General features: G+C 50.1%; 1 protein-coding gene across 1 annotated transcript in view; it reads right to left on the bottom strand.

The window, feature by feature from the left end:
• Positions 1-342: 342 nt before the first annotated feature.
• Positions 343-19,591, bottom strand: part of LOC147118262 (uncharacterized) — a 35,345-nt gene continuing 16,096 nt past the window's right edge. Inside the window, 2 exon segments of the mRNA XM_085983694.1 lie at positions 343-2,478; positions 11,852-13,216. Of these exon segments, the coding sequence (XP_085839820.1) occupies positions 517-2,478; positions 11,852-13,216 (3,327 nt within the window). The 3' untranslated portion in view covers positions 343-516.

Raw genomic sequence — 19,591 nt, 5'->3', positions numbered from 1 at the left:
GTTCACTCGGTTGATTCCGGAGATGAGGGGGTTGACGTATGAGGAAAGGTTGAGTAGGTTGGGAATCTACTCATTGGAGTTCAGAAGAATGAGAGGCGATCTTATCGAAACATATAAGGTTGTGAGGGGGCTTGATCGGGTGGATGCGGTGAGGATGTTTCCACTGAGGGGTGAGACTAGAACTAGGGGGCATAATCTTAGATTAAGGGGCTGCCCTTTCAAAACTGAGATGAGGAGAAACTTCTTCACTCAGAGGGTAGTCAATCTATGGAATTTGCTACCTGAGATAGCTGTGGAAGCTGCGACATTAAATACATTTAAAATGGAGACAGACAGTTTCCTAGTAGATAAGGGAATTAGGGGTTACGGGGAGAGGGCAGGGAAGTGGACGTGAGTCTAGATTCGGATCAGCCATGATCCTATTGAATGGTGGAGCAGGCCCGAGGGGCCGTATGGCCTACTCCTGCTCCTACTTCTTATGTTCTTATGATTAACAGCAGAATGGGACCAGTGCGCTCAGGTGTGAACTCGCTGGTGTCTCAGCAGGAGAGATGAACGGGTGAATCCCTTTTCACACACCGAGCAGGGCAATGGCCTCTTCCCGGTGTGAGTGAACTGGTGTTTCCGAAGATTGGATGAGCGCGTAAACCTCTTCCCGCAGTGAGAGCAGCTGAACTACCTCTCCCCGGTGTGGATGCGTCGATGCTTCTTCAGGCCCTTGGAGCATTTGAAACCCTTGTCGCAGTCGGAACATTTAAACGGCCTCTCGTCAGTGTGAACCAGCTGGTGTTCCCGCAGAGAGGAGGGATGAGTGAATCCTTTCCCGCACTCGGAGCAGGAGAACGGCCTCTCATCAGTGTGAACCCGCTGGTGCAGCCGCAGAGAGGTGAGACGAGTGAATCCTTTCCCGCACTCGGAGCAGGAGAACGGCCTCTCGTCAGTGTGAACCAGCTGGTGCAGCCGCAGAGAGGAGGGACGAGTGTATCCTTTCCCGCACTCGGAGCAGGAGAACGGCCTCTCGTCAGTGTGAACCAGCTGGTGTTCCCGCAGAGAGTCGGAACGAGTGAATCCTTTCCCGCACTCGGAGCAGGAGAACGGCCTCTCGTCAGTGTGAACTCGCTGGTGCAGCCGCAGAGAGGAATGACGAGTGAATCCTTTCCCGCACTCGGAGCAGGAGAACGGCCTCTCGTCAGTGTGAACTCGCTGGTGCAGCCGCAGAGAGGAGTGACGAGTGAATCCTTTCCCGCACTCGGAACAGGAGAACGGCCTCTCGTCAGTGTGAACCAGCTGGTGTTCCCGCAGAGAGGAGGGACGAGTGAATCCTTTCCCGCACCTGGAGCAGGAGAACGGCCTCTCGTCAGTGTGAACCAGCTGGTGTTCCCGCAGAGAGGTGAGACGAGTGAATCCTTTCCCGCACTCGGAGCAGGAGAATGGCCTCTCGTCAGTGTGCCCACGTTCGTGTACCAGCAGAGTGTGGGACTGGACAAATCCCTTCCCGCACACGAAGCAGGTGAACGGCCTCTCTCCAGTGTGGATGCGTCGATGCTTCTTCAGGTCCTTGGAGCATTTGAAACTCTTGTCGCAGTCGGAACATTTAAACGGCGTCTCGTCAGTGTGAACCCGCTGGTGTTCCCGCAGAGAGGTGAGCCGAGTGAATCCTTTCCCGCACTCGGAGCAGGAGAACGGCCTCTCGTCAGTGTGAACCAGCTGGTGTTCCCGCAGAGAGGAGGGACGATTGAATCCTTTCCCGCACTCAGAGCAGGAGAATGGCCTCTCGTCAGTGTGAACCAGCTGGTGTTCCCGCAGAGCGGAGGGACAAGTGAATCCTTTCCCGCACTCGGAGCAGGTGAATGGCCACTCGTCAGTGTGAACCAGCTGGTGTCTCAGCAGGGTGGAGGAGAGACTGAATCCCTTCCCACACACGGAGCAGGTGAATGGCCTCTCCCCGGTGTGAACTCGCTGGTGCTGTAGCAGGTCGCTGGATCTTCTGAAGCCCTTCTCGCAGTCGGAGCACTGAAAAGGTCTCTCATCGGTGTGAACACGCTCGTGTATCAACAGGTGGAAAGACTGGTTAAACCTCTTTTCACAGTGAGAGCAGGCGAACGGCTTCTCCCCGGTGTGAACTCGCCGGTGTCTCAGCAGGTCGGATTGTTGAGTGAATCCCTTCCTGCACACGGAGCAGGTGAACGGCCATTTCACAGAGTGACTGCGTTGATGAGTATCCAGCTCGGAAAGGCAACTGAATCCCTTCCCGCATTCCCGACATTTGCACGGACTCTCCTCGCTTTGGTTACACTTGTGCCTACTCAGGCTGCACCTTCGGTTGAATCCACGTCCACACACAAGACACATGTGCAGTTTGCCCGCACTCTGATTGCTGCTTTCCGCTTCCATATGTCGATGATATTCAGGTCCTGATGAATCGAGTGACTCTGTCAGATCTTCATGTGAAGTTTGCGTTAAGCTGCCCATCTGCAATTCCTCCCCTTGCAAGAGACAGTAAAACAGGTTTATATAAGTAATTAATGTAAATACAGGAGAGAAAATAAAGAAAGACTGGCCTTTATACAGCACCTTTCATGACCAACGGTTTTACAGCCAATGAAGTACTTTTTGAGGTGTAGTCGCTGTTGTAATGTGGGAAACACTGCAGCCAATTTGCATGATAAATAATGGCCAGGACATCGGGGATAACTCTCCTGCACTTCTTCGAAATACTGGGATCGTTTATGTCCACCTGAACGTCTCATCCGAAAGACAGCCCTCCGACAGTGCGGCACTCCCTCAGTACCAACCCTCCGACAGTGCGGCGCTCCCTCGGTACTGCCCCTCCGACAGTGCAGCATTCCCTCAGTACTGCCCCTTCCACAGTGTGGCGCTCCCTCAGTACTGCCCCTCCCACAGTGCAGTGCTCCCTCAGTACTGCCACTCCGACAGTGCAGCGCTCCCTCAGTACTGCCACTCCGACAGTGCGGCGCTCCCTCAGTACTGCCACTCCGACAGTGCGGAGCTCCCTCAGTACTGCCCCTCCGACAGTGCAGCGCTCCCTCAGTACTGTCCCTCCGACAGTGCAGCTCAGTACTGCCGCTCCGACAGTGCGGTGCTCCCTCAGTACTGCCACTCCGACAGTGCAGCGCGCCCTCAGTACTGCCCCTCCGACAGTGCGGCGCTCCCTCAGTACTGCCACTCCGACAGTGCGGAGCTCCCTCAGTACTGCCGCTCCGACAGTGCAGTGCTCCCTCAGTACTGCCCCTCCCACAGTGCAGCACTCCCTCAGTACTGCCCCTCCGACAGTACGGCGCTCCTTTGGCACTGCCCCGGCGCGTCAGCCTAGGTTTATGCGCTCGAGTCTCTGGAGTGGGGACTTTGAACCACAACTTTCTGACTGAGAGACGAGGGTGCTCCCAACTGAGCCACTGGCTGGCTCTCAAGGTCTTTCACATCCTTGCTAAAGTGTGGTGGCTGGGGGAATTGTCACAGTCCATTTAATCAGAAGAACACACGAGAGGGGGGAGGGAGTCCCTTTAAATATGGAGGGGATGGGTGTCCCTTTAAATGTGGAGGGGGTGGGTGTCCCTTTAAATGTGGAATGGGTGGGTGTCCCTTTAAATGTGGAATGGGTGGGTGTCCCTTTAAATGTGGAGAGGCGGGGCCGCGCATGCTTATTCGGCCCCACCACAAACCGAGGCTGCCAGTGTGCCTGCGCGGGGCCTCTGGGGAGAAGGCGTAAGTCCGGGCCCGGGGAAGAGGCGAAAGCAGCGGCCGGGGTAAAGTCAAGTGTTGGGGAATCGATTTAAATCGAGGTGAGGGGGGTTGGCGGAGAGCGAGATTACAAAGTAAAATAGGAGAAAAACCAAACCTGAGAGTCGGGCGGGCGGGACCTCCGCGGACGCCGAACGCAGCGGATTAAGCCGGAACAATGTGATTCTGACTGACGAATAGGACGAGGGCTGCACTGGGCGGCCTGGTCCTCCAACCAATGGCGGCGCGGCGAGGGGGCGGGGCCATCCCTCTCCGGCGCTGCTGCACTGGGGCCCGATTGTGACGTCATCACAGGAGGAGGCCCAATCAGGTGGATGGAGGCCCGGCACCGGCCTCTGACTGACGGGAGCGCTGACCAATAGGAAGAGAGCTGAGCTTGGAGGACTGAACTGGGCGGCGTGGTCCTCCAACCAAGGGGGCGGGGCCTCCTCTCCAGCTCAGGTGCGCTGGGGCCGATTGTGACGCGCTGTCCCCAGGTGAGAGCAGCTCAGTCAGCACAGAGCTGGGGCTGGAATCTGGGAGAGGGGCAGCGGGCCTGGCAAAGGGGCACAAGCTTCACAATACAAGCTGCTTTAAATATATTCAAGAAGGAGTTAGATATACTTCTTAAGGCTAAAGGGATCAAGGGATATGGGGAGAAGGCAGGGACAGGGTACTGAATTTGGATGATCAGCCATGATCGCATTGAATGGCGGAGCAGGCTCGAGGGGCCGAATGGCCTACTCCTGCTCCTATCGTCTATATTTCTATGTTGCATTTTATCTTCCCGACTATTACGGAAACCCAATTGTCATCACCAACATCCTTCAGAGAAGCGAACCTACCACACCTTTAACGGGGTACAGTACCATAGTGGTTCTGTTACTGGATTAGTCACCTATTGTTGCAGACGGCAACTGTTGCTGATTCTGCCATTCCCATTTACATCTCCTCCACAACCATATCTTGTTCCTTTACCTGTCCCATTACCATCGCCTTTCGCCTTGCACCATCGTCCTTTTTGTCATTTAATCTCTCCTGTCGTCCACCCTATCACAGACCCTCCCTTTTGTTCTTTCCTCCCCTCCTCCCCTTTCCCCGCCCCTGCACTTGCTTAAAATCTGTTACATAGAAACATAGAAGATCGGAGCAGGAGTCGGCCATTCGGCCCCTCGAGCCCGCTCCGCCATTCAATGAGATCATGGCTGATCATCCAAACTCAGTACCCTGTTCCTGCCTTCTCCCCATATCCCTTGATCCCTTTAGCCTTAAGAAATATATCCAACTCCTTCTTGAATATATTTAATGAATTGGCCTCAACTGCCCTGTGTGGCAGAGAATTCCACAGGTTTACCACTCTCTGGGTGAAGTAATTCCTCCTCATCTCAGTCCTAAATGGCTTACCCCTTATCCTTAGACTGTGACCCCTGGTTCTGGAGTTCCCGACCATCGGGAACATCCTTCCTGCATCAAGTCTGTCTAGTCCTGTTAGAATTTTATAAGTTTCAATGAGATCCCCTCTCATTCTTCTAAACTCCAGCGAGTATAAGCCCAATTGACCCAATCGAAGTGTGTGGTGATGCATTTTGGCAGAAGGAACAGGGAGAGGCAATATACACTTAATGGCACAGTTTTAAACAGTGTGCAGGGACAGAGGGATCTGGGAGTTAATGGGCATAGGTCACATACGAATTAGCAGCAGGAGTCGGCCACTCGGCCCCTCGAGCCTGCTCCACCATTCAATAAGATCATGGCTGATCTGATTACTCCACATTCCCACCTACCCCCGATAACCTTTCACCCCCTTGCTTACCAAGAATCTATCTACCTCTGCCTTAAAAATATTCGAAGACTCTGCTTCCACCGCCCTCTGAGGAAGAGAGTTCCAAAGACTCACGACCCTGTGTGAGAAAAAAATTCTTCTCATCTCTGTCTTAAATGGGTGACCCCTTATTTTTAAACCGTGACCCCTAGTTCTAGATTCTCCCACAAGAGGAAACATCCTCTCCACATCCACCCTGTCCAGACCCCTCAGGATCTTATATGTTTCAATCAAGTCACCTCTTACTCTTCTAAACTCCAGCGGATACAAGCCGAGCCTGTCCAACCTTTCCTCATAAGACAACCCACCCATTCCAGGTATTAGTCTAGTAAACCTTCTCTGAACTGCTTCCAACGCATTTACATCCTTCCTTAAATAAGGAGACCAATACTGTACACAGTGCTCCAAATGTGGTCTCACCAATGCCCTGTATAACTGAAGCATAACCTCCCTACTTTTGTATTCAATTCCCCTCGCAATAAACAATAACATTCTATTAGCTTATATTAGATTAAATGTTGCCTGAGTGTTTCCATCATTTTCTGTTATTACAAGTTTATCATAGCCTCTTTGCTCTGTGCACTGGGCCCTATTTATAAATCCAAGCTTTAAAATACAAGCTTCTTTGAAATGCCAAGTTGTTTCCTACACACAGCCTGGGTCACTCTGCAAAAAAAAACTGTTTAACAGTTCATCATAACTCTCTTGCTTTTGGAGAGGCGTAGAGTGCAAAAGCAAGGAAGTTATATTGAAACTGTGTAAAAGACTGTGGCTCAGTGGATAGCAGAGTCGGAAGGTTGTGGGTTCAAATCCCGCTCCAGGGACTTGAGCACATGAAGCGAGGCTCACACTCCAGTGCAGTGCTGAGGGAGTGCCGCACTGTCGGAGGGGCAGTACTGAGGGAGCGCTGCACTGTCGGAGGGGCAGCACTGAGGGAGCGCCACACTGTCGGAGGGGCAGTACTGAGGGAGTGTCGGAGGGGCAGTACTGAGGGAGCGCTGCACTGTCGGAGGGGCAGTGCTGAGGAAGCCACGCACTGTCGGAGGGGCAGTACTGAGGGAGTGCCGCACTGTCGGAGGGGCAGTGCTGAGAGAGCGCCATAGTGCTGAGGGTGCGCCGCACTGTCGAAGGGGGTAGTACTCAGGGAGCGCTGCACTGTCAGGAGTGCAATGCTGAGGGAGCGCTGCACTGTCAGGAGTGCAATGCTGTGGGAGTGCCACATTGTCGGAGGGGCAGTACTGAGGGAGCGCCGCACTGTCGGAGGGGCAGTACTGAGGGTGCGCCGCACTGTCAGAGGGGCAGGGCTGAGGGAGCACCGCACTGTCGGAGGGGCAGGGTTGAGGTAGCGCCGCACTGTCAGAGGGGCAGTACTGAGGGAGCGCCGCACTGTCGGATTGGCAGTAGTGAGGCAGTGCCGCACTGTCGGAGGGGCAGTACTGAGGGAGCGCTGCACTGTCGGAGGGGCAGTACTGCGGGAGCGCCGCATTGTCGGCGGAAGCAATGCTGTGGGAGAGCCGCATTGTCGGAGGGGCAGTAATGAAGGAGTGCTGCAGTGTCGGAAGTGCGGTCTTACGAATGAGGCATTAAACCGAGGCCCTCGTCTGCCCACTCAGGTGGACGTAAAAGATCCTGTGGTGCTATTTCGAAGACGTTATTCCCGGTGTTTTGAGCCCAATATTTATCCCTCAATCAACATGACGAAAATACAGATTATATGGCCATTTTCACATTGCTGTTTGTGGGAGCTTGCTGTGTGCAAATTGGCTGCCGTGTTTCCCACATTACAACAGTGACTACATTTCAAAAGTACTTCACTGGCTGTAAAGCACTTTGGGACGTCCAGTGGTCATGAAAGGCAGTTAAGAAGGCAAATGGTATGCTAGCCTTCATTACAAGAGGATTTGAGTACAGGAGTAAAGAAGTCTTACTCCAATTATATCTTCTTCTTAGTCAGTCCCTCGGAACCGAGGATGACTTGCTTACACATTAAAAACGAGTTCTCAGGTGACTGATGAGTCCACACAGGTGGGGCAGACGGTGGTTGAAGGGGCGGGTGGGTGGGGTGCTTGGGTTGACGTGCGCTCCTTGTGTTTGGCTTCCGCTTGCTCCCAGCAAAGAGACTCGAGGTGTTTGGCACCTTCCCGGATGCTTCTTCTCCACTTTGTGCGGTCCTGGGCCAGGGATTCCCAGGTGTCGGTGGGGATGTTGCACTTTTTCAAGGAGGCTTTGAGGGTGTCGTTGAAGCGTTTCCTCGGCCCACCTGGGGCTCTCTTGCCGTTCCGGAGCTCCAAGTAGAGCGCTTGTTTTGGGAGTCTCGAATCGGGCATGCAGACAATGTGACCCATCCATCGGAGCTGATCAAGCATGGTCAAAGCTTCGATGCTGGGGATGTTGACCTGAGCGAGAACACTGACGTTGGTGCGTCTATCCTGCCAATGAATTTGCAGGATTTTGCGGAGGCAGCGTTGGTGGTACCTCTCCAGTGCACCTCAAATCACTGGAGAGGTACCACCAACGCTGCCTCCAATTATATAGGGCCTTGGTGAGACCACACCTGGAGTACTGTGTACAGTTTTGGTCTCCTTACCTAAGGAAGGATATACTTGCCATAGAGGGAGTGCAACAAAGGTTCACGAGATTGATTCCTGGGATGGCGGGACTGTTGTATGAGAATAGATTGAGTAAACTAGACCTGTATTCTCTTGAATTCAGAAGAATGAGAGGGGATCTCATTGAAGCATACACAATTATTACAGGGCTTGATAGGGTGGGTGCTGGGAGAATGTTTGCCTTGGCTGGGGAGTCTAGAACCAGGGGCCACAGCCTCAGGATAAAGGGTCGGCCATTCAGGACTGAGATGAGAAGAAATTTCTTCACACAGAGGGTGGTGAATCTTTGGAATTCTCGACCCCAGAGGGCTGTGGAGGCTCAGTCATTGGGTATATTCAAAACAGAAGTCGATAGATTTCTGACCAGTAAGGGCATCAAGGGATAGGGCCGGTGAATGGAGTTGAGGCAGAAGATCAGCCATGATCTCATTGAATGGCAGAGCAGGCTCGAGGGGCCGAATGGCCGACTCCTGCTCCTATTTCTTATGTTCTTATAAATGCAAGTCTTTCTTTCTTTCTTTCTTATTGTGTCTAATTCTGGGCACCGCACTTTAGGAAGGATGTGAAGGCCTTAGAGAGGCTGCAGAAAAGATTTACCCGAATGGTACCAGGAATGAGGGACTTCAGTTATGTGGAGAGACTGGAGAAGCTGGGGTTGTTCTCCTTGGAGCAGAGAAGGTTAAGGGGAGATTGACCAGAATGGTACCAGGGATGAGGGACATCAGTTATGTGGGGAGACTGGAGAAGCTGGGGTTGTTCTCCATACAGCAGAGTAGGTTAAGGGGAGATTTGATGGAGGTGTTCAAAATCGTGAGGGGGTCTGGACAGTGTAGAAAGAAACTGTTCCCATTGGCGGAAGGCTCGAGAACCAGAGGACACAGATTTAAGGTGATTGTCAGAAGGTCCAAAGGCTCCTCACAGCTTACTGTCCCACCTAGCTTTGTATCATCAGCAAACTTGGATACATTACACTTGGTCCCTTCATCTAGGTTATTAGTATAGATTGTAAATAGCTGAGGCCCCAACACTGATCCACGCGGCACCCCGCTAGATACCGCCTGCCAACCTGAAAAAGATCTGTTTATCCCTGCTCTCTGTTTTCAGTCCGTTAACCAATCCTCTATCCATGCTACTATATTACCCCCAACCCCGTGAGCCCTAATCTTGTGCAATAACCTTTTATGTGGCACCTTATCGAATGCCTTTTGGAAATCCAAATATACTACATCCACTGGTTCCCCTCTATCTACCCTGCTAGTTACATCCTCAAAAAACTCCAATAAATTTGTCAAACACGATTTCCTTTTCATAAAACCATGTTGACTCTGCCTAATCATGTTATGATTTTCTAAGTGACTTGATACCACTTCCTTAACAATGGATTCCAGCATTTTCCCGATGACTGATGTAACTTTCAAAAGCTCTTATAATAATGTGTCTGTGACTACACAAACCACTCTGGGTACAGGTATATTGTGTATCAGTAAAACCGTCCGTGACTACACAAACCACTCTGGGTCCAGGTATATTGTGTATCAGTAAAACAGTCCGTAACTACACAAACCACTCTGGGTACAGGTATATTGTGTATCAGTAAAACAGTCCGTGACTACACAAACCACTTTGGGTACAGGTATATTGTGCATCAGTAAAACAGGTTTATTAAGCATTAAAAATCCAGTACAAAGAAGTAGTACTTAACAAGAAGATAGTCACAGTCTGTTCGTTCAAACCCCGGCGTTCCTTCTGAGTGAGCGTGGCGCAAGTCTCCTGATGTATCTTGCTGTGTTCCGTTGACCCATGCGCGCTTCCTTGGGAGCTTGCTGTGTTCTGTTGACCGAAGCTCCTATCAATCTCTGGTTACACGTGCGCGCTTTCGATGTTCAAAACCTGTATCTTTATACCCTTTTCCCTCTCGTTTTGCCTACGTGGCAGTAATTAACCCTCTAACACCTGGTAAAAAGTCTTGCTCCCTCATTACCCATCTTATTGTTTGATCCTTCTGACTTTTTCTCCATGCATAACAAAGTACCCTTATCTCAGATCTTCACTTTTCACAGAGCACTTCCTAGAATGTTGACAAAACAGTCGGTCCATCCGATAGCTGGAGCAATGAAGGACGTCTCCAACTCTTATCTATCTCTGTACTTTTTATCTCTTTAAGCATAATATTGCTGAATTCCTCGTCTCCATTAACTTAGCACAACATCCCATTACTTCAGTAATTTTAAACAGAGGTTTTTAGTCAGGTTGGCATAATCCCATCCTGCTTTGCTCTCAGCCATTCTCCATTTTATACAGGCTTTTAGGATCTTAACATACAATTTCACATATTATAGTTATATTAGAATGGTTATCGAATCTTAATAATGTTTACTAAATCCTACAGGTACACCCTATCCTACATATCCCTACCTTGAGGGCGAGGCATTTGCCGACCCCTCAAAACTAAAATCTTACATATGGATTATTTTTCTTCCGTTTATGTAACTCTAACATGTTCTGGGCTGTGATCATATTTAAATGTGATTGGGCATTGGACTTTAGGTGTTTCAGGTAGCAGGTGTAGAATAGTAAGCACATCATTACTACAAGTTGGGATATGACCAGTACATGGGAAATTATCCTAATCCAATGAGGAATTTCCATGTTTGTCCCTATGTTGTCTTATTAGTCCTAACAATTTTTGACTCCCTACCTTGTGACATTTGTGTTTAACTGGGTAGATCTCAAACAAACTTCTGATCTTACATAGTTCAAAGTTTTACTACATGGGTTACATATCTCAAATACAAAATCATTACAAGTTGGAGAACAACCAGAGCGTGTGAAATAATACGAGCCTAAGGGCATGCTGATGTATTAAGCCCAATATCCCACCAGTGTGTGTTGTCCCTTCTGCTTTCAATTTCAATATCGATTCTCCAGTTGTCTTGCTCCAAAACATAAAAAATGCTTTAGGGAGGAGTTCAGTCGTATCATGAGCTCACTGAAACCCTCAAACAATAGGGGAATGTCGGGTCTGAATTGTGCCACATAACTGTGCAGCTCGTACTTAAAAACGTGTTGGTTGATGGGACAGGTCCTGTTAGACCCGTAAAGCATGGTAGTTGTGGTGGTAGTGACACAGGAGGCACCACCAAAATCACCTCATACTGGATTCGTACTGGTTTTTCCCCACGCTCTGTTACCTACAAAACACGATTATTACAGTCACAGTTAAATTCAGTCTTACAACCATTTCAAGCGACATTACAGTTTCACATCTACTTCCTGATCTTCCAAGTCGAGATCCTTTCTCCCTTCCGTTTTTCAAAATAGCGGCCACGGGATCTTTTACACCCACCTGAGAGGGCAGACGGGGCAGTGGTTTAATGTCACATCCGAAAGATGGCACCTCTGACAGAGCAGCTCTCCCTCAGTACTGCCCTAGAGTGTCAGCCTAGATTGCGTGCTCGAGTCTCCAGAGTGGGACTCAAACCCACGACCTTCTGACTCTAGAGGTGAGAGTGTCGCCCACTGAGCTGAGGCTGACCCCTCTTAAACTCCAGCCTAGTTACTGGGGTTATTATCAGCATCTTCAAACCGCCCCCCGCCCCCCCAACCCCGTAATTGCCATTATTAACACAGAACAGTCCTTCATGTGATTAACAGCAGAATGGGACCAGTGCGCTCAGGTGTGAACTCGCTGGTGTCTCAGCAGGTGAGTTGAAGTGGTGAATCCCTTTTCACACACTGAGCAGGGGAATGGCATCTTCCCAGTGTGAGTGCGCTGGTGTATCCGAAGAGTGGATGAGCACGTAAACCTCTTCCCGCAGTGAGAGCAGCTGAACGGCCTCTCCTTGGTGTGGGTGAACTGGTGTTTCAGAAGATCGGATGGACTGGTGAATCCCTTTTCACACACTGAGCAGGGGAACGGCCTCTCCCCAGTGTGAGTACGCTGGTGTCTCAGCAGGTGAGATGGACTGGTGAATCCCTTTTCACACACTGAGCAGGGGAACGGCCTCTTCCCGGTGTGGGTGAACTGGTGTTTCCGAAGATTGGATGAGTGCATAAACCTCTTCCCGCAGTGAGAGCAGCTGAACGGCCTCTCCCCGGTGTGGATGTGTCGATGGTTCTCCAGGCCGTTGGAGCATTTGAAACTCTTGTCGCATTCGGAACATTTAAACGGCCTCTCATCAGTGTGAACCAGCTGGTGTTCCCGCAGACTGGGGGGATGAGTGAATCCTTTCCCGCACTCGGAGCAGGAGAACGGCCTCTCGTCAGTGTGAACCAGCTGGTGTATCAGCACAGCGGAGGGACGAGTAAAACCTTTCCCGCACTCGGAGCAGGTGAACGGCCACTCGTCAGTGTGAACTCGCTGGTGTTCCCGCAGAGAGGAGGGACAAGTGAATCCTTTCCCGCACTCTGAGCAGGTAAACGGCCTCTCGTCAGTGTGAACCAGCTGGTGTCTCAGCAGGGTGGAGGAGAGAGTGAATCCCTTCCCACACACGGAGCAGGTGAACGGTCTCTCCCCGGTGTGAACTCGCTGGTGCTGTATCACTTCGCTGGATCTTCTGAAGCCCTTCTCGCAGTCGGAGCACTGAAAAGGTCTCTCATCGGTCTGAACACGCTCGTGTATCAACAGGTGGCAAGACTGGTTAAACCTCTTTTCAAAGTGAGAGCAGGCGAATGGCTTCTCCCCGGTGTGAACTCGCCGGTGTCCCAGCAGGGCGGATTGTTGAGTGAATCCCTTCCCGCACACGGAGCAGGTGAACGGCCATTTCACAGAGTTACTGCATTGATGAGTCTCCAGCTCGGAGAGGCAACTGAATCCCTTCCCGCATTCCCGACATTTGCACGGATTCTCCTCGCTTTGGTTACACTTGTGCCTCCCCAGGCTGCACCTTTGGTTGAATCCACATCCACACACAAGACACATGTGCAGTTTGTCCGCACTCTGATTGCTGCTTTCCGCTTCCATATGTCGATGATATTCAGGTCCTGATGAATCAAGTGACTCTGTCAGATCTTCATGTGAAGTTTGCGTTAAGCTGCCCGTCTGCAATGCCGCCCCTTGCAAGAGACAGTAAAAGTGATTTATATAAGTAATTAATGTAAATACAGGAGAGGAAATAAAGAAAGACTGGCCTTTATACAGCGCCTTTCACGACCAATGGTTTTACAGCCAATGAAGTACTTTTTGAAGTGTAGTCGCTGTTGTAATGTGGGAAACACCGCAGCCAATTTGCATGATAAATAATGGCCAGGAAACCGGGGATAACTCTCCCGCCCTTCTTTCAAATAATGGGATGTTTTATGTCCACCTGAACATCTCATCTGAAAGAAAGCCCTCCGACAGTGCGGCGCTCCGTCAGTACAGCTCCTCCGACAGTGCGGCGCCCCCTCAGTACTGCCCCTCCGACAGTGCAGCACTCCCTCAGCACTGCCCCTCCGACAGTGCAGCGCTCCCTCAGTACAGCCCCTCCGACAGTGCAGCACTCCCTCAGTACTGACCCTCCCACAGTGCGGCGCTCCCTCAGTACTGCCCCCCCGACAGGGCACCGCCCCTCCGACAGTGCGGCGCTCCTTCGGCACTGCCCCAGAGTGTCAGCCTAGGTTTATGTGCTCGAGTCCCTGGAGTGGGGACCTTCAACCCACAACTTTCTGACTGAGAGACGAGGGTACTCTCAACTGAGCCACTGGCTGGCTCTCAAGGTCTTTCACATCCTTGCTAAAGTGCGGTGGCCGGGGGAATTGTCACAGACCCTTTAACCAGAAGAACACACGAGAGGGGGGAGGGAGTCCCTTTAAATATGGAGGGGGTGGGTGTCCCTTTAAATGTGGAGAGGCGGGGCCACGCATGCTCATTCGGGCCCACCACAAAACCAGACTGCCAGTGCGCCTGCGCGGGGCCTCCGGGGAGCAGACGAAAGGCCGGGCCCGGGGAAGAGGTGGAATCAGCGGCCGGGGTAAAGTCAAGAAACGATAGCAAAATACTGCAGATGTTGGAAATCCGAAATAACAACAGAAAATGCTGGAAAAACTCAGCAGGTCAGGCAACATCCGTGGAGAGAAATTTGAGTTGATGTTTTAAATCGAGGTGAGGGGTGAGCGGAGAGCGAGATTATAAAGTAAAATACGAGAAAAACCAAACCTGAGAGTCGGTCGGGCGGGACCTCCGCGGACGCCGAACGGAGCAGATTGAGCCACGCGGGGTGGCGGAGTGAGCCGGAGCAATGTGATTCTGACTGACGGGAGCGCTGACCAATGGGAAGAGAGCTGAGGTGGGAGGACTGAACTGGGCGGCCTGGTCCTCCAGCCAATGGCAGCGCGGCAAGGGGGCGGGGCCTCCTCTCCAGCTCAGGTGCACTGGGGCCGATTGTGACGCGCTGTCCCCAGGTGAGAGCAGCTCAGTCAGCACAGAGCTGGGGCTGGAATCTGGGAGAGGGGCCGCAGGCAGCGGGCCTGGCAAAGGGGCACAAGCTTCACAATACAAGCTGCTTTCAAATGCACAATTGTTTCCTACACACAGCCTTGGTCACCCTGCTAAAAAAACTGTTTAACAATTCATCATAACTCCCCTGCTTTAGGAGAGGCGTAGAGTGCAAAAGCAAGGAAGTTATGATGAAACTGTGTAAAAGACTGGAGTCAGCTGTGGCTCAGTGGATAGCAGAGTCAGAAGGTTGTGGGTTCAAGATAGACTTGCATTTATAAGAACATAAGAAATAGGAGCAGAAGTCGGCCATTCGGCCCTTCGAGCCTGCTCATCTCATCTCCATACATACGTACATATATAAATGACCTGGATATTGCAGTGCAGTGTAGAATTTCTAAATTTGCCGATGACACCAAACTTGGGAGTGTGGCAAACAGTGAGGGTGATACCAATCGGCTGCAACAGGACATGGAAAGGCTAGCAGAATGGGCAGACAGTGAGGGTGATACCAATCGACTGCAACAGGACATGGAAAGGCTAGCAGAATGGGCAGACAGTGAGGGTGATGCCAATCGACTGCAACAGGACATGGAAAGGCTAGCAGAATGGGCAGACAGGTGGCAGAGGGAATTTAATACGGAGAAACATAGAAGATAGGAGCAGGAGTAGGCCATTCGGCCCCTCGAGCCTGCTCCGCCATTTAATGAGATCATGGCTGATCATCCAAATTCAGTATCCTGTGCCTACTTTCTCCCCATATCCCTTGATCCCTTTAGCCTTAAGAAATATATCCAACTCTTTCCTGAATATATTTAATGAATTGGCCTCCACCGCCCTCTGTGGCAGAGAATTCCACAGGTTCACCACTCTCTGGGTGAAGTAATTCCTCCTCATCTCTGTCCTAAATGGCTTACCCCTTATCCTTAGACTGTGACCCCTGGTTCTGGACTCCCCGACCATCGGGAACATCCTTCCTGCATCTAGTCTGTCTAGTCCTGTTAGAATTTTATAAGTTTCAATGAGATCCCCTCTCATTCTTCTAAACTCCAGCGAGTATCAGCCCAATCGACCCAATCGAAGTGTGTGGTGATGCATTTTGGCAGAAGGAACAGGGAGAGGCAATATACACTTAATGGCACAGTTTTAAACAGTGTGCAGGGAAAGAGGGATCTGGGAGTTAATGGGCATAAGTCACATACGAAATAGCAGCAGGAGTCGGCCACTCGGCCCCTCGAGCCTGCTCCGCCATTCAATAAGATCATGGCTGACCTGATTACTCCACATTCCCACCTACCCCCGATAACCTTTCACCCCCTTGCTTACCAAGAATCTATCTACCTCTGCCTTAAAAATATTCAAAGAATCTGCTTCCACCGCCCCTGAGGAAGAGAGTTCCAAAGACTCACGACCCTCTGTGAGAAAAAAATTCTCCTCATCTCTTTCTTAAATGGGCGACCCCTTATTTTTAAACAGTGACCCCTAGTTCTAGATTCTCCCACAAGAGGAAACATCCTCTCCACATCCACCCTGTCCAGACCCCTCAGGATCTTATATGTTTCAATCGAGTCACCTCTTACTCTTCTAAACTCCAGCGGATACAAGCCTCGCCTGTCCAACCTTTCCTCATAAGACAACCCGCCCTCTGAAATGGCCCAGCAAGCCACTCAATTGTAAACAACCGCTACGAAAAACAATAAGAATAAAACCGGACGGACCACCCGGCATCGACCTCGGAACCAGAAACGACAACGACAAACCCAGCCCTGTCGACCCTGCAAAGTCCTCCTTACCAACATCTGGGGGCTTGTGCCAAAATTGGGAGAGCTGTCCCACAGACTAGTCAAGCAACAGCCTGACATAGTCATAATTACCGAATCATACCTTACAACCAATGTCCCAGATACCACCATCACCATCCCTGGGTATGTCCTGTCCCACCGGCAGGACAGACCCACCAGAGGTGGTGGCACCGTGGTATACAGTCGGGAGGGAGTAGCCCTGGGAATCCTCAACATTGACTCAGGACCCCATGAGGTCTCATGGCATCAAGTCAAACATGGGCAAGGAAACCTCCTGCTAATTACCACCTACCGCCCTCCCTCAGCTGATGAATCAGTACTCCTTCATGTTGAACACCAATTGGAAGAAGCACTGAGAGTAGCAAGGGCACAAAATGTCCTCTGGGTGGGGGACTTCAATGTCCATCACCAAGAGTGGCTCAGTAGCACCACAACTGACCGAGCTGGCCGAGTCCTAAAGGACATAGCTGCCAGACTGGGTCTGTGACAGGTGATGAGGGAACCAACAAGAGGGAAAAACCTACTTACATGGAAACATAGAAGATAGGAGCAGGAGTAGGCCATTCGGCACTTCGAGCCTGCTCCGCCATTCAATGAGATCATGGCTGATCATCCAAATTCAGTACCCTGTCCCTGCCTTCTCCCCATATCCCTTGATCCCTTTAGCCTTAAGAAATATATCCAACTCCTTTTTGAATATATTTAATGAACTGGCCTCCACCGCCCTCTGTGGCAGAGAATTCCACAGGTTCACCACTCTCTGGGTGAAGAAATTCCTCATTTCAGTCCTAAATGACTTACCCCTTATCCTTAGACTATGACCCCTGGTGCTGGACTCCCCGGCCATCAGAAACATCCTTCCTGCATCTAGTCTGTCCAGGCCTGACAGAATTTTATAGGGTTCGATGAGATCCCCTCTCAATCTTCTAAACTCCAGTGAGTATAAGCCCAATCGACACAATCTCTCCTCATACGTCATTCCTGCCATCCCAGGTATCAGCCTGGTGAATCTTCGCTGCACTCCTTCCATGGCAAGAACGTCCTTCCTCAGGTAAGGCGACCAAAACTGCACACAATACTCAAGGTGCGGTCTCACCAAGGCCCTGTACAGCTATAGCAAGACATCCTTGTTCCTGTACTCGAACCCTCTTGCTACAAAGGCCAACATACCATTTGCCTTCTTAACCACCTGCTGCACCTGCATGCTTACCTTCAGCGACTGGTGCACAAGAACACCCAGGTCTCTTTGCACTTCCCCTTCTCCCAATCTATTGCCATTCAAATAATAATCTGCCTTCCTGTTTTTGCCACCAAAGTGGATAACCTCACATTTATCCACATTATAGTGCATTTGCCATGTTTCTGCCCAATCACCCAATCTGTCCAAATCGTACTGGAGTTTCTCGACATCCTCCTCACAGCTTACCCTCCCACCCCGCTTTGTGTCGTCTGCAAATTTGGAGATATTACATCCAATTCCCTCGTCCAGATCATTAATATATATTGTGAACAGCTGGGGTCCTAGGACCGATCCTTGCGGTACCCCACTAGTCACTGCCTGCCACTCGGAAAACGACCCATTTATTCCAACTCTCTGCCTTCTGTCCGCCAACCAATTCTCTATCCAAGTCAATACCTTGCCCCCAATCCTATGTGCCTTAATTTTGCACGCTAATCTCTTATGTGGGACCTTATTGAAAGCCTTCTGAAAGTCCAAATACACCACATCCACTGGTTCTCCCTTATCTATTTTACCAGTAACATCCTCAAAAAATTCCAGTAGATTAGTCAAGCATGATTTACCTTTTGTAAATCCATGTTGACTTTGTCCGATCCTGTCACTGCTTACCAAGTGCTCTGCTATTACATCTTTTATAATAGATTCTAGCATTTTACCCACTACCGATGTCAGGCTTACCGGTCTATAATTCCCCGCTTTTTCTCTACCACCTTTTTTGAATAGTGGGGTAACATTAGCTACCCTCCAATCCATTGGTACTGTTCCAGAGTCTATCGAGTTCTGGAAGATGACCAGCAATGCATCTACTATTTCTAGGGCCACTTCCTTAAGTACCCTGGGATGTAGATTATCAGGCCCTGGGGATTTATTGGCCTTCAGTCCCATCAATTTTCCTAACACCATTTCCCTACAAATACGGATTTCTTTCAGTTCCACCCTTTCATCAGGCCTTATGTTTCCCGGCATCTCTGGCAGGTTATTTGTGTACTCCTTTGTGAAGACAGAACCAAAGTATGAATTTAGTTGGTCTGCCATTTCTTTGTTTCCCATTATAAATTCCCCTGATTCTGACTGCAAGGGACCTACGCTTGACTTCACCAATCTTTTTCTCTTCACATATCTATAAAAGCTTTTACAGTCAGTTTTTATGTTCCCTGATAGCTTACTCTCATATTCTATTTTCCCTTTCTTAATTAATCCCTTTGTCCTCATTTGTTGACTCCTAAACTGCTCCCAATCCTCAGGATTATTGCTTTTTCTAGCCAATTTATATGTCCTCTCCTTGGATCTTATGCTATCCCTAATTTCCCTTGTTAGCCACGGTTGAGTCACCTTTTTTGTTTTATTTTTATGCCAAACTGGGATGAACAAATTCCGTAGCTCATCCATTCGGTCTTTGAATGTTTGCCATTGCCTATCCACCGTCAACCCTTTGAGTGCCATTCCCCAATTAATCCTCCCCAACTCGCTCCTCAGACCATCGTAGTTTCCTTTATTTAAATTAAGGACCCTTGTCTCTGAGTCAACTACTTCATTCTCCATCTTAATGAAGAATTCGATCATATTATGATCACTCCGACCCAAGGGGCCTCATACAACAAGATTGCTAATTAATCCTTTCTCGTTACATAATACCCAGTCTAAGATGGCCTGATCTCTGGTTGGTTCCTCGACATATTGGTCCAGGAAACCATCCCGTAAACACTCCAGGAATTCCTCCTCCACAGTATTGTTACTAATTTCGTTGGCCCAATCTATATGTAGATTAAAGTCACCCATGATGACTGCTGTGCCCTTATTGCACGCTTCTTTAATTTCCCTTTTAATGCCATCCCCAACCTCCGCCTTACTGTTTGGAGGTCTATATACCACTCCCACTAATGTTTTTTTCCCCTTAGTGTTTCTCAATTCTACCCATACAGATTCCACATCATCAGAGCTAATATCCTTCATTACAATTGT

The sequence above is a fragment of the Somniosus microcephalus genome, chromosome 4 (genome assembly GCF_052327205.1).
Source record: "Somniosus microcephalus isolate GS21.2 chromosome 4, FLI_Smic_1.0, whole genome shotgun sequence".
In the NCBI taxonomy this organism is placed as follows: domain Eukaryota; kingdom Metazoa; phylum Chordata; class Chondrichthyes; order Squaliformes; family Somniosidae; genus Somniosus; species Somniosus microcephalus.
The sequence above is the reverse complement of the archived record's forward strand: the minus strand, read 5'-3'. Positions and strand labels throughout refer to the sequence as shown.